This window comes from Euprymna scolopes, chromosome 31, assembly GCF_053919585.1.
Source record: "Euprymna scolopes isolate OS-2025 chromosome 31, ASM5391958v1, whole genome shotgun sequence".
Taxonomy (NCBI): Eukaryota; Metazoa; Mollusca; class Cephalopoda; order Sepiida; family Sepiolidae; genus Euprymna; species Euprymna scolopes.
In genome coordinates this window covers 30,101,477-30,124,614 of record NC_136512.1, presented here as the reverse complement: position 1 = coordinate 30,124,614, position 23,138 = coordinate 30,101,477, and the positions used below count along the sequence as shown (strand labels likewise).

At 33.4% G+C, this 23,138-nt stretch overlaps 1 protein-coding gene across 3 annotated transcripts in view; it reads right to left on the bottom strand.

Moving 5' to 3' along the window:
• Positions 1-1,998: 1,998 nt before the first annotated feature.
• Positions 1,999-23,138, bottom strand: part of LOC145255668 (RNA-binding protein Musashi homolog 2-like) — a 709,158-nt gene continuing 688,018 nt past the window's right edge. For all 3 annotated transcript variants that reach the window (XM_080114227.1, XM_080114229.1, XM_080114228.1), the window contains 3 exons: positions 11,132-11,319; positions 7,989-8,067; positions 1,999-2,261 (listed from right to left, as the gene is read on the bottom strand). In XM_080114227.1, the coding sequence (XP_079970353.1) occupies positions 8,026-8,067; positions 11,132-11,319 (230 nt within the window). In that variant the 3' untranslated portion in view covers positions 1,999-2,261; positions 7,989-8,025. The remainder of the gene's footprint in view (positions 2,262-7,988; positions 8,068-11,131; positions 11,320-23,138) is intronic.

Below are 23,138 nucleotides of genomic sequence, written 5' to 3'. Positions count from 1 at the left end.
ACGTTTTTTTTTTTTTATTTATTTATTTGATTTTGCTGCTACCTTAGCAATAAGGGAGTTACCTACCCTTCGAAGATAGCAAAATCAAATACCAAAAAAAAAAAGTGTTTCAAAACTGACAATAGCGCTAAAAAAAAAAAAAAAAAAAAAAAAGTCGACAACAGATCTATTTAAAAGCGATAAAAACGATGCATAAAATTTGACAAGTCTTCGTGGCTCAGTGGTAAAATGCGGATTGTGTAGTCATGGGTTCAAACTGATAGCTAGACACATGCTTGTCCATGGATAACTTTTATGCACATTATATATATATATATATATATATATATATATATATATATATACACACACTTTTTATTTATTTATATAAGCATTTTTACATCACTACATTAGTCCTAATAGTGTCTTGGTCGATAGTTATAAATAACTAAAGATCTCCTCAGGCGATAATAGTTCATCTGGAGGTATAAAGTGAACTTTAGTTATTTATAAATATCAATTGAAACAACATCCAGACTAGTATAGTGATGTAAAAAAAATGTTATATACGAGTAAATAAATAAAAAGTATCTCTTACTCTATATATTAGTGAGCACTCTTATATAAACCTCGTTAAATTTTTGTTTTTATTTTTGAATATGTTTAACCTATAATTATATATTTTTTAAAAATATTTTTAGAGGAAATTAGACCTGGAGTCTAAAGAGCAGAGTTTATTTTAATGTTTTAGTAAATGTATTAACACGTTTAAAAGAAAACAGTGCCCATTGTACTGTAGATATATAATAAGCTCAATAGGTATAGATATCCTAGAGCTATATTAATACTGAGTAAAACGATTCATTATTGTTAATTAAAAATCAATTTCCAAAGGAAAAAACAAAAAAAAAAATCAATTCGATTGTACAATCGTTTCGTAAACGATGTTCATTTTATTACTGTCAATTTCAATAAAATGAACATCGTTTCCGAAAAGATCGTACAATCGAGTTGATTTGCTTGTTTTTCCTTTTGAAACTGATTTTTAACTCACGATTATGAATCGCTTTACTATATATACATACATATATATATATATATATATATATATATATATATATATATATATATATATATATATATATATAAACCGAAGGAGTTAGAATAAAAACAAATAAAAAGAGATCATTTATTTGTGGAGAAACCAAAAATTGTTGAATAAGTAAATATTTTTTGTTGCTGTTGTTGTTTTTCATATTGTCTTCAAAGGAGAGAAGGAAAGATTACAAAAATAGAGATTTTCATTTTTATTCACTTTTTTATGGTCTAATATAGGTAGAGGATTAAATAGAGCTAAACAGGAAAAAAAAAACAACAAAAAAAAACAACAACATATTTCACGTTAATTAAAAGGCAGGTATTTACACAGGTGAAAAATAAAGCACAAGTAAAAAACAAATTTACAAAAGATTGTTCCAGAATTTTTTTTTCGTTTTTAAGCATTTGGGGAAACATTTCATATAGATGATAATAAAGAATCAATTATTTAACGTATAACTTTCTTTTTTTTTCTTTTTTTTTTTTTACATTAAAAAAAAATGTTTTTTTTTGTTTTGTTTTTTACATTATTATGCTTTGAATGAAGAATAAAAAAAAAATTCAAATAAAAATTTAAAAAATTGAAAAATATTTTACCGAAAAAATTAAAAAAAAAAATTATCTTTTTTTCTTAAAAAAAAAATAATAAACCATTAAAATTATAATAACCCATTAAACTCATTATAAACCATAAAAATAAAAAAAAGTACGAGTTAATTACAAGGTTAAAACATGAATTATAGAATTTAAAATGGACGAATGAAATCAAGTGTTAATTTTTTTTTTTATCATAAACTTCATGAGTCCGTTTTTGTTGTTGCTGATACTGATGAGAAAAGAGATTTTCTTTTTATATTTATTTTAACCATTGTATGTATGTACGTGTAGTTTGGTTATTTAATGTATTTTGTTCAAAGTCCGTTTCTTTTTTGTTTTTGATTTTTCTTAAAAAGAAAAACAAACAATGTTCAATATTATAGGATATATTATAGGGACAAACAATGTTCATAACAGTTACGGTAAGTCACAAAAAATGTTTTACCAACAAGACCAGATAGGCAAATGATCGTTGCCTTGAACACAATTAGAAGGAACGTCATTCCTTAACAAGTAACCAGAATCAGTGAAGGTAATTATGGCCAAGGATACACTGGTACTCCACAATGAAAATATCCAAAGCCAGTCTGAAAAGATTACAAAAAAAAAGAGAGGCTACAAATTCATCATTCGATACAGTTTTAGTTTGAAAAGGAGGTTTTAACCTCGAAATATTAGCAAAAACTTGGAGATCATATAACACAATGAAGGTCAATGTTAATGTTTAGAAAGATCATTTAAATAAACATTTCTAGTTTCCTCTGTGAGGCTAGATATTCATCACTGCAACCACACACACACATACATATATATATATATATATATATATACCCAATATACGGACAATAATCATTATTTATTATCTATTATCGCTTCTGCATATAAAATATAAATAGCTGTCTCTGTTTCTGCCACGGTCTTTACTTTCTTCTCTCTATTTCTCTCTCTCACTTTCTCATTCTCTATCTCCTTATATATATATATATATATATATATATATATATATATATATATATATATATATATATATATATACCCAACACAGATGCGATAGAGACATATTTTGAAAAGGAGGTTTTAACTTTGAAATAATAAAAAAAACCTGAATACCAAATAACACACAATTGATTAAAGATAAAAACAACAATAAGTAGAATTTTTAAAAAAATTGCATTATACATTGTTTCTATATATTTATTACGATCTTGTTTTTTTTTAACCCAGTAACCCAGACATTCTTTCGATTCACCTAGTGCCATTATGCAAATTAGTATGAATTTTGAGAGTGTATTATAAAGTACATGTGAGGACAAACTCATGATGAATAGAGATGGACCCAGTGCATCCAGAGAATGAGGCAATAGGGTTCAGAGGACAAAACAATGCTAGAAGCAGGTGTCAAACTGTTAGATGGAAATTGCGTTACATGTCAAAGTAGTTGGCATCGGGAAATCCAAGAAACAAGAAGTAAGCACACAATGTAGGAATCGAAAGTAAATCTCCTCGTGACTGTCCATATTTTTTATTGACTAAAGTAAATAAGTATGAAGAAATTAATTTTAGTTTATATTTCATAAGGAAAAAATTTTTGGTCTCTCCCCATGTGTGAATGAATCTCTCCCAAATAAACCTTTAAAACCGCCAACAAATCTCTTGTGCCTCTATGCATGCATTTTATTCGTCTTTAGTTAACAGAACATCAACAGCCACTGGACGAGCCACCGATACAAATCAACGGACACAAACAAGGGGAAGCAACGATGGAAGGAATAAAAACCAGGTCGTATGTAAAAAGAAAAAAAAAACTTTATTAATTGAATTGGTTCTTGATTGCTCACTGCTGATGACCCACTAACACTCGACTAGCTACAACCACTATCAACAATTTCCCCCACTCTCTGTGCCTAATTCTAAACACAGATTCCATGAACAAAGTTTTTTCCTAGAACTGCTCGCATGTAGAACACTGTTCTACTGGCCTGCTTCCCAGCCAATTACAATACGGTAACCTTCAACTCCAATGTAAACAAGTTCTTGTTGAGCCGTCTCCTTAAATAATCCAAATTCTGCCCACTCCACAATATTAACGATAACTAAACCACAACCTTACATTCATTAACCCTTTTTCTCGAGTGGCCTTTGGGCCTTGATAAGTGGTGACTACCTTGTAAGAAAAAAAAAGTATGCATGTGTGCTCCCTTGCTAAAACTTTGCGCGATTTAACAACTTGTTTTTGTTATGAAAATGGAACGCCCATAACCTTATGGAGCATTAATGCAGTAGTATAATCAACATTTGGTAATGGTACATAAAAGGAGACAGTAACTTTTAAACACACCGGAAGTTGGCACCCGCGTCTCTCAATTTAGGTATGGAAGCACAGAATCGATACAATTTTCAATTTTTTATGTTTATTTATTTTTTTTTTGCACCCCCTTATAATAAAAATATATAAAAATATGTAAAACTTTTTTATCAATTATTTTTTTATTCTTTAATCGCATATCTTTGTCGTACAGATGGTCGGGTTTCAATCCTGGCTTGAGGTAGTTGCCTATCTAGCCGCACTGATGAGCTGTGAAACAGCGAAACAGTACTGTATGTGGATGACTATATATATATATAAACATTAACTTAATTAAAAACATAGTTATTTAAAATGATATGCGACTCTAAAGTATAAAAAAAACACTTGATAAAAAAGGTTACGTATTTTTATAAAAATTTTAAATTTTTTTGTTAATATATTTTTTCAAACATATTTAGTTTTTTTTTTCAAATATAGTTATTTTTTTTTTATTTAAACCTGCGTAATCTATTACGATCTTTTTTTTTTTATCAATTATTATTATTTTTTAATTGCATATCTTTATATCAATTTTCTTATTTATTTTTGATCGCATATCTTTTCAAATAACTACGTTATCCATATATATATATATAATATATTAATTAATATGATAGCGTGTGTGTTCTTTTTACAGCCGCTTAAAATGAAGAAAAAAATTGGTGTCGCTGTTGAGGCAAAGCTAATGAAAATGATTTGGCCTTTTGGCCAAGATCAAAGTGTAGTATCTGTTCCGGCAGATACTGCAAGCTATGACTAGCTATGACTAGCAAAGACCAGATGTGGGGGCAACCCCACATGCCTGACCTTTAACCAGCTCCCATTTCCCACCTCTCGGGAGCTGGTCCCCTTTTTCCCTTCCCTCTCCCTTCACTCCTCACATTAAAAATTGGTCTTGTGCCTAATTTGCTCGGTGGGGGAGCAAATAAATACCATCTGTTCTTCAGATGCTACATTTGAATTTCTTCTCTCTCAGTGGAGGAGAAATCCTTTACGACAAAGAAAATTTTTTGTTCCTTTTCTCCACGTTAAAAAACGATCCTGGTGTCCAAATCTGTCCCGTGGGGAGGCATTGTAAATAGGTACTATATTTAATGTAACAAAGTTTTAATATTACAAAAGTAACTGGGAAAAGTAATTTCTGATTTAATTACAAAATGCCCTGGAAATGTCCCTTCTGATAAATTATAAGATGCACTGAAAAATGTCCCTTCTGATTATTTTTTTTGTTTACTTGCCTCACCATAAGGGCAGAATTAGACACGAGGTCGGTTAAAAATTTTGTGGGGAAACCAGCTCCCCAAAAGGGGCACTCTGGTCAGTAACAAAAATAAAAATTGTATCAGTAATGAAGGATTTCTCTTCCATTAACCAAGACCAAAAAAGGGGGGGGATTTAAGTCACTGGAATGCTGAGACTGATACTACACTCAGAAATTCATGTTGAAGCAATAGTTGCCTATTCCCTAACCGTGTTAATGTTTATATGTATTAATTTCAAAAAGTTGCTGAAACAGTTAATGATTTAAACATTACTTTATTTCAAGTATATTTTAAACAGTGGAGTGGGGGATATGAATTCAGTCCTGGAAATGACGTAACCCGTTTACGATTTAAACATTACTTTATTCCATGTATATTTTTAACAGTAGTGTGGGGGACATGAAATCAGTCCAGGAAATGGCTGAAACGGTTTACGCATTAAACATTACTTTATTTAATGTATATATATAACAACGAGGTGGAGGATATGAAGTCAGTCCCGGAAAGGGCTGAAACAGTTTAATATTTAGACATTACATTATTTCATGTATACTTTTAGCAGTGGGTTGGGGATATAAAGTCAGTTCCAGAATTGGCTGAAACAGTTTACGATTTAAACATTACTTTATTTCATGTATATTTTTAATAGTGGGGTGGCAGAGATGAAGGCAGTCCCTGATTTGAATTAGATAAGTGCAAATATATACTAGCAGAAAGCATCGCCCAGTATTGTATGAGATAGGTGGAAAACATAGTAGCAGAATACCCAGTGTCGCCCAGGATCGAATGAGATAGGTCAAAGATATATACTAGCAGAATATGCGGTGTCACCCAGGATTGGATAAGGTAGGTGGAGCATGTATATTGTGAGAATACTCGGAATTGATTGATGTGTTTGTAATGAAATAATCAGCCCAGGCAATATATCAAAGTTATTATTTAAGTAAGGGGGAGCGACATAGCGGATTAAAGTTATGAAAATTATTGTCGAAATTAGTAACATATCCCAGAATTATAAAAAATTATGAAATGTGAGTTACTTGATTGGTGTAATTGTCTGTATTTAGTGACATATGGCCGAGTGGTCCTAGACGTTGTATCAAAGTTTACAGTTACCCAAAGGTGTTGAATTCAATCCTGAACGAAGGCAGTGAAAGGTAACATTCAAAACAGAGAATCAGCAACTATGTCCCAGAGCCTAGCTGGAGTCCGAACACGGTACCCCTGTAATAATAATAAAGGGTTGGGTTCGAGACTCCTAACAAACGGTTCCCCAGTTCGATACAAAACACCTGATGAAGGCCGGAGGGCAAAACGGCCGAAACATTGTGACTATAACAACCAAGATGAGGAAGTCAGTTCGACAATCTCAATAAATACTTGATTGGTGTGTTTGTAATGAAATAATCCATCCATACAATATATCAAAGTTCTTATATTAGTAGGAGGGGGGCATAATGTGGGTTTTAATTATAAAAATGATTGTCCAAATTAGTAACATATCCAAGAATTATGAAAAATGATGAAATGTGAGTTAATTGATTGGTATGTTTGTAATGAAATAATCAGCCCAGTCAATATATCAAAATTATTTTAGTAAGAGATGGCGATAAAGATGGTTTAAATTATAAAAAACTATTGTCGAAATTAGTAGCATATCCAAGAATTACGAAAAATGATTAAATGTGAGTTAATTGATTAGTGTGTTTATAATAAAATAATCAGACCAGATAATATATCAAAGTTATTATGTTAGTAAGAGAGGGCGATAAGGATGGTTTAAATTATGAAAAATTATTGTCTTAATTAGTAACATATCCAAGAATTATGAAAAATGATAATATGTGATTTAATGCATTAGTGTGTTTGCAATGAAATAATCAGCCCATACAGTATATCAAAAGTATTATTTTAGTAAGTGATAGCGATAGGGATGGTTTTAATTACAAAAACATATGGTCGAAATGTGTGTTTGCAATGAAATAATCAGACCAGACAATATATCAAAGTTATTATTTTAGTAAGGGGGGAGGCGATTATGTGGATTAAAATGATAAAAAATGATTGTCGAAAATAGTAACATATCCAAGAATTATGAAAAATGATGAAATGTGAGTTAATTGATTGGTGTGTTTGTAATGAAATAATCTGTCTAGACAATATATCAAAGTTATTATTTTAGTAAAGTGTGCGATATGGTAAGTTTAAATGCTGAAAAATTATTGTCGAAATTAGTAAAAAAAATTGAAAAAAATTAACATAAAATATAATTGAAAATTGTATCTGTGCTTCCATACCTAAATGGAGGTTTTAACCTCGAAATATTAGAAAAAAAAAACTTGAATATCATACAACATACAATTAGGTGATGATGTATATGCAATGTGGTTGTGCATATTTTTTTATAACCGTCACCCACGATAAAGATATGTTATATTTTCATATATCAGTGTGTCGTCATTCTTTTGAACAGAAGAAAAATACATGTTTACGTTGTCACATACCCAACAGTATTTTTCTTCAAAACTGCACTGTCACTGCCTTCAACCGCAACTCCTTACAAATATCCAATAAAAAGGATACAGTTGCACACATTTTCTTTTTTTTTCTTTCTGAAGATGAGATATACCTCGAAAATTCAAACCCCTTACAAATAAGCAATAAAAATGTTTGCGATGAAAACAAAGAAAGAAATAGATCCTTACCAAAGCTTTAGCAATATAAGCTGACAATCTCAGTGTTTCAGTGGTAACCATTATGATAACTTGCAGTGATCAGAGGTCCCTAAAATATTAAGAAAGGAATATGACATTTTGGCAGTTGGAATAAAAAAAAAAAAAATGAAAGCATAATCTAAATCAGGGGGTCTTCAAACTATGGCCAAATCCGGCCTGCCAAAACTGTAATCTGGCCCAGAGAGCTCTTAAAGAAAACAAAATATTTAGGAACAATTATAAACAAATAAATGTGTGAAAATAGTATGGTGTTTTGTTTTGTTTGCTCATATCTTTGGTTCTATGGGACGATGTTACATGAAAATTTGCAGGTTTTTTTAAAGATTATAATATTATTCTATGGTTATAATTTTATGACGATTGGTAAAAAAGAACCTCTACTTTCAAACCAATAAAATATGCCTAAATTGGCTTACTTTTGTATGTATAGTGTTCTTGCAGGCCAGCTTCAGTTTTGCTGCTTTGGGATGATTTTTTGTTTGGTTGTCTCCCCTGTGGCCTTGCCAGGCCACGAATATATATATATATATACTGTGTGGGCAAAATCAAGACTTCAAGACAAGGTGTTGATGGCAACAAAAAGTATTTCATTTTACGTTACAATTGTTTCAATGTCCAGTTTGACAATTTCAAGCATTATATCGTTTGAAAATTTTAAAAAACCAGCATTTCTTCAGACTTTATGAGTAAACACACTTTTGGCAATGTAGCATTTTTTGAATAGAAAGAAAAAGGGGGTGTGGAATCTCTAACGAGAAAAACATGCGAGAAACATTTACCTTGGTTGTGGTTACGGAAAAGCCCAAACGATATGATGCTTGAAATTGTCGAACTGGACATTGAAGCAATTGTAACGTAAAATGAAATACACTTTTTGTTGCCATCAACACCTTGTCTCTTGATTTTGCACACACAGTTTATTAATGCTCAATTATGAAATGTGATAATTTTGTAGCTTAATCCTTAAGTCAACCATTTTTGGCTTAAAACCTATTGGTATATGAAAATTTACTGAATTACATGAACTCAGATCAGCTTGCTTGGGCATTTAAACTGTCCATCCGGTTTCTGCGTTTTGGTTTAAAAAAAAAAATTGTCTGCTTACCTATTTCCTCGTCTTAAATCCGACACTAAAAGCTACTGCTGCTATTCAAAACACAAGACACAAGGTCAACAATATTTTTGTTTTAACTTATTTTAAGGTGTTTTCCTTACAAATAAACATAATTTAACCTCATTGAGTTTTTAAAAAACTGATTTAAATATAAATACACAATATATATCTATAATCATATTTATAACGATATTTATTGCTTTTAGTAGTGCTCCTGCAGATTCTGACAATTTTTTTTTTTTCATGCCTTACTTAAAAAATATATTCTCTTCAAGGCGGGGGGAAGGTAGAAACTTGTTTTAGAAATGCTTTTATTATGGCCTCCTTAATTTTAACTAATGCTTGCAGTAGTGCTCTGGAGGCTTCCCAAGTTTTATTTTTTTCCCCTCATCATTTAAAAAAAATGTTTTCTCTGTATTGCTTGAATCTTGTCTTCTAAGATTGGGTGATTCCATCTTTTTAAAAAGGGAAGACAATTGAATATATATATATATACAAGACAGATATATATAAGACAGTTGAATATATATATATATATATATATATATATATATATATATCACACCAAGGTATTCAGGAGAAAAAATTCATGAATTTAACAAGGTTATTAAGAGTGCTCAATAAAAGAGCAAGATATACTTTTTATTGATATAGACAAAGAGAATGGTAAGCGGCTGTTGCGATAATGCAAAATTGTGAGAAAAATAAGTTAAATAAGAATATCAAAAGAGGTTGAGAATACTGGAAACCTGGAGACACTTGTTGTCATTCAGACTCTATGGAACACCACTAAGCAATCATTGATGACGATTTGTGTGAGAACTCATAAGGAGTATATATATATATATATATATATATATATATATATATATATATATATAAAAAAGGAGTATATATATGTCATAAGGAGTATATATATATATATAAAAAGGAGTATATATATATGTCATAAGGAGTATATATATATATATATAAAAACGAAACATTTTATATCAGGATATGATCAGAAAATTTTTTTTTCTTAAGATGACTAAAAATCCTCTAAAAGCATTCAAAGATAAAGAAGTTTAAATATTTTGGTATTACTTGGATTCTTTGAACTATTGCTCTCATCTTGGTTGATTTTATAGAATTATTTTATATAACGGCTTGAATCAAAGTTTAAAATGAAAAAGTCAAGTATCATGGGTCAGTTGTGCTCTAAACAGAAACATTCATTTCGAACGCGCGCCCCTGTCATATCAAAGAGCCTCCTGTTGATTTTATATGGCGGGCCCAAGTTTAAAATGAAAAAGTCAAGTATCATGGGTCAGTTGTGCTCTAAACAGAAACATTCATTTCGAACGCGCCCCTGTCATATCAAAGAGCCCACTGTTGGTTTTATATGCTGGGTCTTTCTGCTTATGTGATAATAAAATGTTAGGCTGTATAAGGTGTTCACTTTGGTCAAAATCACCTGTTCTTTTTTTTTCATTGGATTATTTTTCTATTATTGATACTTATCGAAGACATTCCGATACAAAAACGGGGGGGGGGGGCGGAAAATCTGCGGCGCTCGTTGGAGGTACTTAATATTTTTCATTTGTATTCATTTTTGTTATTATATTAAAAAATCGTGTATTCGTTTTTGTTAATTAACGTGTCATGACAGGGATGCGTTCAAAAGGAATGTTTCTGTTTAGAGCACAACTGAACGATGATACTTGACTTTTTCATTTTAAAATGGAGCCCAGCATATAAAATCCGCAGTAGGCCCTTTGATATGACAGGGGTGCGTTCGAAATGAATGTTCCTGTCTAGAGCACAATTTAACCATGGTGCTGTGCTTGTGCTTTGCATTTTAAACTTTAATTCAAGCTGTTAAAGAGCACTGCCAGGTACATAAAGTACATTTGTATGAAATTGAAAACAAAAAAAATACGTTCAGCCGTTTAGGAGTCCATAGAGAATAAACTCACACACAGGTCCTTTTATATAATAGTAGGAAACTTTTACTTACTCTATTTGCTGTTATACTAGGCCCAAATCCTGAAGGCTGTGGACTAGTGGCCTGGACATAACCGAGGCTCTCTTGGCCGGAATTATACAGTTCAATGGGACCTGGACTGTTAGCAGCTGGGAATCCACGCCCGTTGGCTGGAGAGGTAGCGGAGGGGAAACTGGCCGGAGGTGCAAAGTTATTAAGCACTGAAAAGACAGAAAGGAAAACAATTCAGACGTTAGAAATCATTCGAAATTTTTATTATTTTATTTTTGTAACATAAATCACGTTTACTTATATATATATATATATATATATATATATATATATATATACTCGGGTTTTTTATTCAAAAGTAATGGACTAGTGAATTCAACGAGGTTTTTAGATAGTGCTCAATAAAAAGAGCTGATAATACTTGTTTATTGTTATATAAACATGCTCACATCCCGCTGCTACAAACAGCCACTTGTTTCAATCAATGATATCTGTTGTTTGATTGAAACAAGTGGCTGTTTGTAGCAGCGGGATGTGAGCATGTTTATATAACAATAAACATATATATATATATATATATATATATATATATATATATATATTGCTTGTTGGTTTTGTTGTGCTTTTAGAGCTTTACTTCCGGTTGCATACTCGTCCCTTACATCATAGACGCTGCTATCAAGTTTCGGCGCTTATTCATATTAGCACTTGTGGCGGCAATCAAAAGTAAAGAAAATACATAAAAGTCTGTATGAGGTACATACCAGTCACGGAACGAAGATGAAATATTCCAAAAAATCACGTAGTTTGATCAAGTAGTGTTTTATTTTTCATTTTTTTTTTATTCAAGAAAATCAAATGATATTCGGTGTCAATGTAGAGGGGGAGAGCAGAAAGAAACCAAAGACAAACAACCGACTTTCATTTCATTTATTTGTTTTTGAATCATGGGTGCTACTGTGCTAGAGGCGGATAAATCTGAGGGAGATAACCCCTATTGACTAAAAACAAAATGCATATTCCGCAATAAATAATTTGGGACGCTAAACCGTTTGTACCGGAAACTGTAAGTCTTTGAATTTCCACAAAATATTGTACTATATATATATAACAATATTTGTTGGGGATTTGCATAAATCCCCTGAAATAAATAAATAAAAAGAAATACACTACCAAATAATGTAAAATAAACTTTTGTTTATTTTCGTCAAAAAAATAAAAAAATAAAAAGAAATTACTTTTTAGTGTGCGCGAAGGTGGCAGTCTGCATCAAAGACGGAATGGAGGAAAAAGGTGAAGACTTGAGAGCGTGAGAGAAAATAGTCCGACTACGTGTTGTGGCGAAGTGAGAGAAAAAGAGAGAGTAAAGCAATGTTCTCTGACGTGCGAGAAAAGCTGTCATTTCAGCTGCTGAATTTCACTCGGCAAGCATTGCTGTTGGTGTCGGTTATCCCGTTCTCTGACGAGGGAAGTTCTCCATGCCTTTTATATTTCTTTAGCGGCTCCCAGAGGTTATGCAAAAATAAGTTTTTTTTTAAATCAAGCCCTAATTGATCAAAAATTCATACCCCCCCCCCAAAAAAAAAATGTGCTTTAAACTATGTCGGCCATTTCTCAAGCGTCCTGCTTTTTAACCCAAGAAGTTTGGTGTGGGTGAATGCTGTAATTTCCACGCAAATGAATTTATACATTTTAATGTGTGTGTGTATCTTAGGAAAATAAAATAAGAAACAACACATTAAAAAAAAAAACTATTACTGGTTTCATCGTGTTGCATATAGTGAGTGATTGTAGTTTTTTTTTTTAAATATAAGCAAACGAACAGAATAATGATAACCTATTTTTTCTCATTCAATGCAATTGTTAAAAAGAAAAAAAAAGAAAAGAAAAACTATAGAAAATAAGTTTCATTTTGCAGATGATAAAATACATTTATTTATTGTATAGGGAAAAATATAAGCCAAGCGGATTAATAAATACATATATATTTTAAATTAATCATTTTTCTGAATCAATATAATATAAATGTAAATATGAAAATCCGATAGCAAAAAAGCGTTGCGTCCATTAATCATTTTAGCGCCGTTGAGCATCCGTAGAACTGACCCAGAAAATAATATACACACCAAATGATGACGTTGCCGGTATTGTGTAAAACCTTGGCGTTTCTATACATAGCGTTGGAGGTTCCTAAAAACATTAATACACGATAATTAAACTTGTTAATTAACGTACACAAAACCAACAGTAAAAAAAATTTTGTTCGGCAATTTCTACGACAACTTCATTCAGCACTCTTTTATCATTATTTTAATTACGTTTATTTCCATATAAAAATGATAATAAAAACTATTGTTTTTACATATCCGGGAATTGCATAATTCTTGCGATAATGGATCAATATATGATTTATTATTATTATTTAATTATTTTATTACTTAGCATTTAATTAAAACGTTTAATTATTGTATAACTTAACATTGTTTCGTTTTTAGTTTGTAGCAGCCGAAACTTGCTACAATCAGAAGCAGGAGCTTATTCTTGCGGCTCGAGATTTGAAATCCATTTTCTCCTTGGCTTGTCCAATCACAAGCCAGCTCTCAATCACGTGATCGAGTACATAAAAGGCGAAATCTGAAACTCTTAACCGTCTCTTCTCCTAGCTTCAGCTAGCACCAGATTTCGCCTAGGGCTTTGGCCCCAGGCCGAACAACAAGCTGACAAGGCGGCCCTTCAAACTCACACTTATTTCCACGTGCGGTACCCACACGAACTTTATTTATCATGCTAAAGAACAATTCTCGTTGATACATCGACACACCCACATCCACGACAACACGTAAACACACTGAATACCTTTCCCTTTCTTTCTCCTTTAACAGGCTTAACTAATGTCTAATCTTTGTCTCCACGTCAGGAACTCTTTTCACAACTACTAAAAATACAAGCGTGCACGCACGCTGGACTCTTCTGCATGCTACTAACAAAGATAACAAATAAAGTTGTTTATTAATATAGAATCAAACTCCATTTCGTTGTCTCTTATTCTATAAGTTTGTTAATTACCTTATTTTATTTTTCGATTGATTAACTATTAAATGTCAAGTAAAAAGATAATAAAAAAAAATCACATATTGATCCCTTATCGTAAGAATTATGTTATTTCTGGATATGTAAAAACAATAGTTTTTTATTATTATTTTTATATGGAAAATATTAAAAAAAAAAAAAAAAAGTGCTGAATGAAATTAGTCGTAGAAATTGCTGAACCAGTTTTTTTTATTTTTTTATTTTTTATATTTTTTTAATGTCGGTTTGAAGTACGTTAATTAACCAGTTTTGTGAGAAATTCTACAAGTATAATCAAGCTCCTCATTGGACGATTTGATTGGTCTTTGTTTAGACCAATCAAATTGGTCGTAATTTTACTCACCGAGCAATGCGCTTTCCAAATAGTTGAATGCTTTTTCTTTAGTTCCAGACATACAGCCGATATTTTCCCTAACAGTTCTCTGGGAACCGGTCTGTCCACGATAAAACGGGGCAAACGTGCCAAAACCAGTCAGTCGAGCCGAGAGTTGAAGTCCAACCAGCATGCTGTAATCACCGACTCCGTCGGGGTTTTCTGACGTTTAACAACAAACACCATCTTCGCGCGCTTCACATATCTCAATTCTCCACATGGAAGTGAAGTTCCAAGTCAGCGAGAATCAACATTTACCCTTCTTATTTCACTTTGCCTCAGTCAGAGCAAGATTTCGCTCTCTTTACTTTGCTTTATGCATTTAATTCAAAACCTATCAGATATATATATATATATATATATATATATATATATATATATATATATATATAAAAGAGAAAGAGAGAGAGAGAGAGAGAGAGAGAGTCTTAGCGACCATATAAGAAGTTACAAACATTAACTTTATTGCCAAAATATTCCTTTCCTGAACATTTTAGCTTTATCACTTTCATGACTCTCGTGGTAAACCAGCACACGCACACATAAAAATACATCAACGCAATAATATCATTCGCCTTTTTTCTATTGTTAAATAAAAGTCATATTGAACTTTTAAAATTCGCCTTTGTCTTAATGCCATTTCTGAATACCTTATCTTTTTTATTTTTTTGTTAGGGGTTGGGAAACATTTACCTTATGCTCACATCACGACCGTGATACCAGCATCGGTGGAGGTTGACCAACCCTCCCCCACCTCCACACACATCATACCCCCCCCCCTCAAACGACTGTAATTAATCCAATCTTTGAACAGTGCTGGACTGCTGGAGTGCTGGACCCGGATACCAGTGATTGAAAATAATGAACTATTACCTTTCGAGGTTGTAACCAGCTCTATCGCAGAGGCATTCCTTTTTTTGCAACGGAGAAAGAATAAAATTTGTGTCGAATTTTAGAGGTATGCTTTGTTGTAATTGCTAAATTTTGCCAATGTCTTGGAGCAAAAAAAAAAAAAAAACAAAAAAAAACAGGTGAAATAAAATATTTCGTAGTTTAATTATCGTGTATTAATATTTTTCAGTTTTATTTATTTCTGTTATTATTATAAAAAAAAATTGTGTATTCGTTTTGTTAAAGTTTGTTAACTAACATGTTTCATTTTCGTAAACTGTTTCGACAATTTCCGGTACTAACGACTTAGCGCCCCAAATGATTTATTGCGAAACATGTATCTTGTGTTTAGTCAGTAGGAGTTATCTCCCTCAGATGTATATGCCTCTAGCACAGTAACGCTGAGCACGACATATCAGAATACATTGATAACATCTTCCACTTATCTTCATAAAGAAATAATTTAAAATATATTTCACCTGTGTTTTCCAATTCTTGCTACCATACGCTAAAAAGGGTTTGTGTTACTGTACACATAGATTCGAAAAAGTGGTTAAAAATGCAAATATATAACAAATAAATGTTATCAAAGGCAAGGTAAGTTACTCTTCTACCTATCTGGAAAAGATTTTAGTGGTTTTACTCACTTTAAAACATGTAATCGGTTCGAAAAGCATACAATGTTTATCGATATATTTTTAAAAGAAAAATGGCGGCATGCTTGCTGTTGAACATGGTAAGTTTGTGAAAATGAGTCCAAACAAACAAATTATACAAAATACAGTTAGAAACCCACCAAATATATGTCTACCTATGTCACGGTAACATATATTGAGTGAGTTTCTAACAGTATTTTGTATAAGGTTTTTGTTTAAACTCGTTTTCCCAAACTTACTGTGTTCGACAGCGAGCATGCCGCCATTTGCATTTTTCAAATACATCGGTAAACACTGTATATTTTTCGAGCTGAATAAACATGTTACATTAAATAAAAACACTAAAAAAATTATCCAGTTAGGTAGAAAAGTAACGTATCTTGCTTTTGATAACATTTATTTGTTATATCTTTGTTTTTGTTTTTTTGACAACGTTTTCGAATCTATGTGTCCAGTAATACAAACCAGCTAAAAATATAGCAAGATGGACGCCAGTCTTTATGATTAATTACCTTTCATTTTACGAACTCTTTGTGTTGAAATATTTCATATCTAATACACGATTATTCCTTGACAATAGCAACTTCTGCTTGGTTGCCTGTTAATAACTGTATATTATGATATGGACTGTGAATGAATTTCTTTGCGTTCGAAATTGATTTGGTTTTAGAATAAAGATGCCATTCAAATGTGCCAAGCAATATAAGATTGGTTAAATAGAGGGGCTTATGCAGGAGAGAATGGAGCTTGATTACCACACACTTAGCCTCCCACATTGCATCAATAGATAAATAAAGTGCTTCCTCGCCTATCACGGTTTAATGCATTCCAGATGGAGCTGCAATAGGTGAAAGTCTACAAAGTATAAATCATGTATTTATTACTAATGGAGATTTGGTATCTGTCTGAAGCTGAAACTATACTACTACTTCTATTACTAATAAGGATTTGGTATTTGCCTGTCTGGAGCAATACTCTATCAGTTTGACAAGAAAGTTCTTGCGATTTTTTAACTTTTAATTTCGGATGAACATATCTCGGTCCAAACAGCATCAGAATGAAAACACTTTTGCCAATGCAAAACAACTGTATTTATGCCAGTAACATGAAAAATCTTGCATTCTGCTGGTGATGAAGTCGCTGAAGGCGTTTATTAATATCGTTTAGGTTTTTTAAGTATTTCTCACGCAGAGGTTGTCGAGATGCTTGAAAAAGTGGTATTCTGTAGGTGAGAGGTCTGGAGAGTATGGCGGATGAGAGAGTTTCATAGCCCAATTCGTTCAACTTCTGCAGGGTCAGTTTAGCAACGTGCAGTCAGGAATTGTTGTGGCGTAGAATTGGGCCTTTCCTGTTGACTAATGCTGGGTGTTGTTGTGGAAGTTTCTGATACATTTGTTGACAGTACTTCCCCGCTGTAATGGTTTTGCCTGCATTCAAAAAAAAAAGTAATGGATGAGACCAGTCACAGACCACCAAACAGTCAGCAGGATCTTTTTTTGGGGGGCAACTCTGGTTTCAAGAAGTGTTGTGAAGCTTTGTTGGCGTCTAACCACTGAGCTGAGCCGAATTGATATGGTCCTTGCTAATTGAGCCAGAGATGGATTCTGTCGCCAGGTTCAAATCTATCGACTGGTGTTAATCATGACACCCTGCACTGAAGATTACCGAAAGGATGAAACACTAGTGTCTGTAGGTATTTAATAATTATTATAGTAAATAATATATATATATTGACACCATTAAGTACGATACGAATAATGCTAAAAAACTATCCAGCCCCTTAGGCATAGTAACCCACAACATGACTAAACGCGAATCTAGGCAAAATAATAAGGCAAGATCGAATAATGAGTATCATATGCCAAATACTCCTAACAATGAAAAGTTCATACAAGTTAAAATAGACACCCCCAAGAAAACGGAACAGAAGAAAGTCCAATATTTGGTTCAACCCCCCCCCCCCCATATAATAATAACGTCCAAACTAATATCCCAAAAGAATTCTTTAAATTAGTAGAAGATACTTTCAAGTATTTTCACATATACAGCACGATCCTAAATAAAAACTCTATTAAATTATCCTTCTCAACTATGCCTAATGTAGCACAAACTATTACAAGCACTAATAATAGGAAAATAGAATCAGTGTAGAAAATAATTAATGGCAACCTTAGTCTAGCCCAATCAAACTGCAATTGTAACAACCCAAATAGCTGCCCACTGGAGAATAACTGCGTACACTCAGACATCATATATTCATGTACAGTAACAGAACTCCCGCCTAATACGACAACTAATAACCTAACAGCCCAAACCTATAGTACCAGTTACACCAGAGAGGATCCACATAACCCAATAAGCAATAGAACACAATCTGAACAACTGACCACACAGAACCTGAACATAGAAACTCAGGCCACCCCCAGATACATGAAGTACCTCTAGATGCACCACGCAAGCCCTATAATACATACATAGGATTATCCTCCTTCCCGATAAAGGCCAAAATTGCGAACCATTTACAATCATTCTCCAAAGAGAACCCTAAAACAAAAACTACCCTTTCTAACCTAGTTAGAAACCTAAAACAAAACAAAATAGACTTTACATTAAAATGGAAAATATTAAGAAAATCCAAGTCATACAGCCCAGGATCTAAATACTGCCTTCTATGTAACGCAGAGGTGACCGAGATTATAAGGCGCCTAAAAAATTAAACATCCTCAATTCAAAACAAGAGATAATTTGCAGTTGCAGGCACAAGAGAAAGTTCAGGTACGTAAATGCAATTAACCCCACTGAAAATGCACCACCGGACAGGAACTAGCTTATTGAGCTTACTCGCCATCCATAAAATGTAACAATATCCATCACTAACCGTTTCCCCTAGTATAGGGCTATTGGACAACACCACAAACCCAATTTTTTTTTTTTTTTTAAACCACCCATAAGCACTCGCGATCTGAAAAAAAAAAAAAAAAAAAAAAAAAAAAAAAAAAAAAAATCGCCATAAAAAACTTCAACTCTTTAATATAAAATATTAGCACACCCTCTGAACACACAAACATTACATAACTTTAAATAAATTAGCAACCTAAAATCGCCTGCATCTTGGCAATGCCTAATTAACAATATATCTGCTTTAAACATAAGCCCACAAACAACTTTGCCTAACAAACCCTATCCCCGTAAACATGTACACTAAACACCACCTGTTAAATTGCAACCAAACCACCAACTAGCACACGATGCAACGAGAATATAACCTAAACAATATAAAACCTAGGCCCAATTGAAAATATAGCTTAGAAACCACTTCCCAGAGCTAAAGACTTAAAACCTAAATTTAGAACCATCTAACTACCACCCCTAAACCCCACTGGCGAGCCCGACCCAAATAAGAAATTATTTAAAAATCAGCGCATTTGGTCTCCACTATTAGATTTACACTAAGCCCTCCATTCCAGTAGTATTTATATTAAAACTTTTAAATGTACCGAAAATATAACCTAAGAAAAGCTCTTCCGGTTCAACCCAACCCACCCCCGTCACTCATACAGACGTATCTCCATCCCTATCTTACCCTCTCTTTTGTCCCTAATGAACCTTACGCTAGACGCCACATCTTCCCCATACTACCTAGCACCTTCTCTACTCTCCTGATGAGAAGCATTAGGCTTCGAAATGCCCTGCCATAAAGAGTCCCTTCTATCCCCCAAATTTTGTCTGTATTCCATTATTAAATAAATGATCCATTCTATATCTACCAATAGATAGTTTTGTGTCTTCATTTCATACTCTTGTTGTCCTATTATATATATCTTTATCTTGGAGAGTTCGTATCTACTGGAAAGTCCTAGAAATGACATCACCGACTGCTTGAGAACGAATTTGCCTCTCAGTGAATGTAATTTTCGCTTCACTGGTTTTGGCAATCAAAGGAATGCGAGAGAAGATGTTGGCGGGCGGCGGGATGATTCATTAGAATTGATTGGAGAAAATCTGGATTTGTTGTTGCTATTCCCAGAAAAGATTTCAAGAGCAAAACCTGCAGTAAAGGAATAAAATGAATCCAACATTGAATGCCTATTACACAAGAAAATTCGGTTTCCGTCTTAGAGCCTCTCAGATGCAGAGGTAGCACAAAAGAAGACGGAGCAAAAGCAGTGGCGGTGCTGTTTTTCAATGGCGATATTAAATGCAGCATTTTCTTTCATCTTCAATATCTTAAACATGTGCACGTGTCGGGAAGGGAGAGAGAAAGAATTTACATAATTTGATATGGAATAGTGGTTAAGCATGTATACAAACTAATTAAAACAATAAAAACCGATCTTAGTCTGAGATGAACAAGGCACAGTAGGGGAATTAGGGGGCTACTATCGGGGACATAAGTTGCAGGGGTATTATGAAGGGAGATGAGTGGCAACATGCCTGTTCATATTACACTTGAACTTCTGCATGTCAGTACAGTTGGGAAAGTAGAATCCTGGAAGGGAGTTTCAAAGTCTAGCAGTTTTGGGGAAGAAACTATTGGAGTAGAAGGGATCTCTACTGTGAAGGGGTGGGATTTAGCTGCTTGTCAGGTTTGTCCGGAGTATTCACGTCGAGAGGGGGTACAAGTGCTTGCAGTTCGTCAGAGCATTCACCATTAAAGTACTTGTAGAACAGGCAGAGGGATGCAACATTTGGTCGATGGGACAGAGGCTGAAGCTTCAAACAAAAAAATATAGAAGATACGATGGTAGGAAAGGGATTTAATTCTAAGAGAATGTATTTCTAACAAGAAAAACGTTGAAGAAAATATGATGGGAGGAAAAGGGGTTTATTAATAAAGAGAAAGCCTTTTCATAAAAAACGTTGACAGAAATACGATGGTAGAAAAAGGGAATCTATAATATAATCTCACCTATCTGTTTAATGTATGTATGTATGTCTGCCTAAAACTTTCGACAGAGGCGACGGATTTTCATGAGATTGGTATCATTTTGAAGCTCGACCCTTCGGATGACAAATATCGAAAAATCAGCTAAAAACATTAATTCCTTCATCTTCAACTGGGCACTTTTCTATAGGAAGAGGTCGTTTTTTTTTGCCGATAGTTTCGAAAGTCATCACTTCTTTTCGATTGAGTAACCTTAATTTAGACCTACGTCACTTCCAGTTTGGCAATAATCGCAACAGCAAACGCGTCACGTTCTTTTCCTCCTTCACAGTATGGGTTTGAGTCTGTTTGAATACTACCACTTTTTTTTTCTTTTGCTCAACCAACACCCTTACACACACCTCCACTTTCTTTTCCAACTTCGCGTCACGGGTTCGAGCCTGCCTGCCTACTACAACTTTTTTTAAATTTTTTTGCTCAATATACACCTCCAAACACCCGGGCAAAGCCGAGCATCCAGACTAGTTATTAATAAATAAATGCATTTTTATACAGAAAAGCTGTTGAAGAAATACGAGGTGCCTTAAATAAATTTCCAGACTTTTTTTGTACAGGCATTTAAAATTATCGTAGACTCTTGAAAATTCAGTGTGTTATTGCTATACATCTTATGAGATGACTGACCAATTTCTATGATTTCAGGTTCAAATGAACACCTACAGCAAGAGTTAGAATACACCCTACTAAAGCCTGATTGCCACAGTTGGTGTATTTCAAAAATGCAATCCAGACATGAGAACAGTTTAGAAGAACGATATGCAATAAAATTCTGTTTTAAACTTGGAAAAAAAAAATGTCATAGAAAAGTATGGAATGCTTCAGGCTGCTTTTGAACCATCTTGCATGAATTAAGCATCAGTTTTTCAGTGGCATAAGAGATTCAAGAAAGGCAGGGAGTCTGTGAGTGCACAGTTTGATGTCAGTTTAGGAACTGTACACACAATTATTTACGAGGAACTGAAGATGTGGAAGATTTGTGAAAAGTTTGTTGCAGGGGTGCTTGGAGAAAATAAGAAAGAAAGGCAATGACAGTAGGGAGACGGTTGAGCAATTCAATTCAGATCCCACAGTTCTTGATGCTCTGGTGACCTGCGGTGAAAGCTGGATCTACTGCTAGGACACAGACTTAGAGACAGAATTCCCAGAAGAAGGCTGGACAAAATAAATCCACCCAGAAACTTATGATGATCCCTTTTTTTTGACAGCACAGGCATAATCTACAAGCACTGGATTCCCACTGGACAGACAGCCAACAAGGAATACTATGTTGAGGTTTTAAGGGAGTTCAGGAAGAGATTTCGTCAAATTGTTGAAATAGTAGGGCTTACGAGTTTAAATGATGTGAACGAAGCCAATTCAAGGTTAGTTCTATCCAGCAACAAACAAAGAAGAATGCCAACTTCTGATAAGGTTAAAATATTTTTTTATTATTATTCATATCCGATACGTAATCCCTTGTGTATCACATTACAAATCCACGCATAAATATGGGAGGGGGAGACTATTTTCAAATATCGTCCTAAATTGGAAATGGAGCAATGGACTTATATTAAGTAGATATTAATAAGTCGCTCGTACCTATTTTTTTTTTTTTTAATTGATAATGCACTGTGGGTGTGTTATCAGCAGCTCCAGTAACTCTCGCTTCTCCTTATTTGTTCCTCAGTCCTCATTTCCAATGAATGATTTTTCTGACAGAGAAAAGCTGCTTTCCAGGTCGGCAGTACTTCGTGAACAGTAGCCTGAGATGTCGGAAATTTTCTATTTCTATGTCTATCCTTGTGGCCATGTACTAGTAAGGGTGCTGGAGGTAAACGTTTCATCTTGGCTAACGTTACCCGCCTGATAGTCAGGGACCCGAACCTTGGATTAACCACTAAGGAGGCTGTCCTATCAGCAAGTGCAAAGTACTGGGGCTGCTGTATTGCTATTTGGTGAATGGATTCTGAACCATGCAGTAGTTTGTGATGGGGCCTCTTGATGCCATATTAGTGGGTAATTGTTACGGCTTTACCTTATCATGTGCTACAAAAAAAAAAATATTTCCTGTCTTTTTCTCTCTTACTTTCCCTC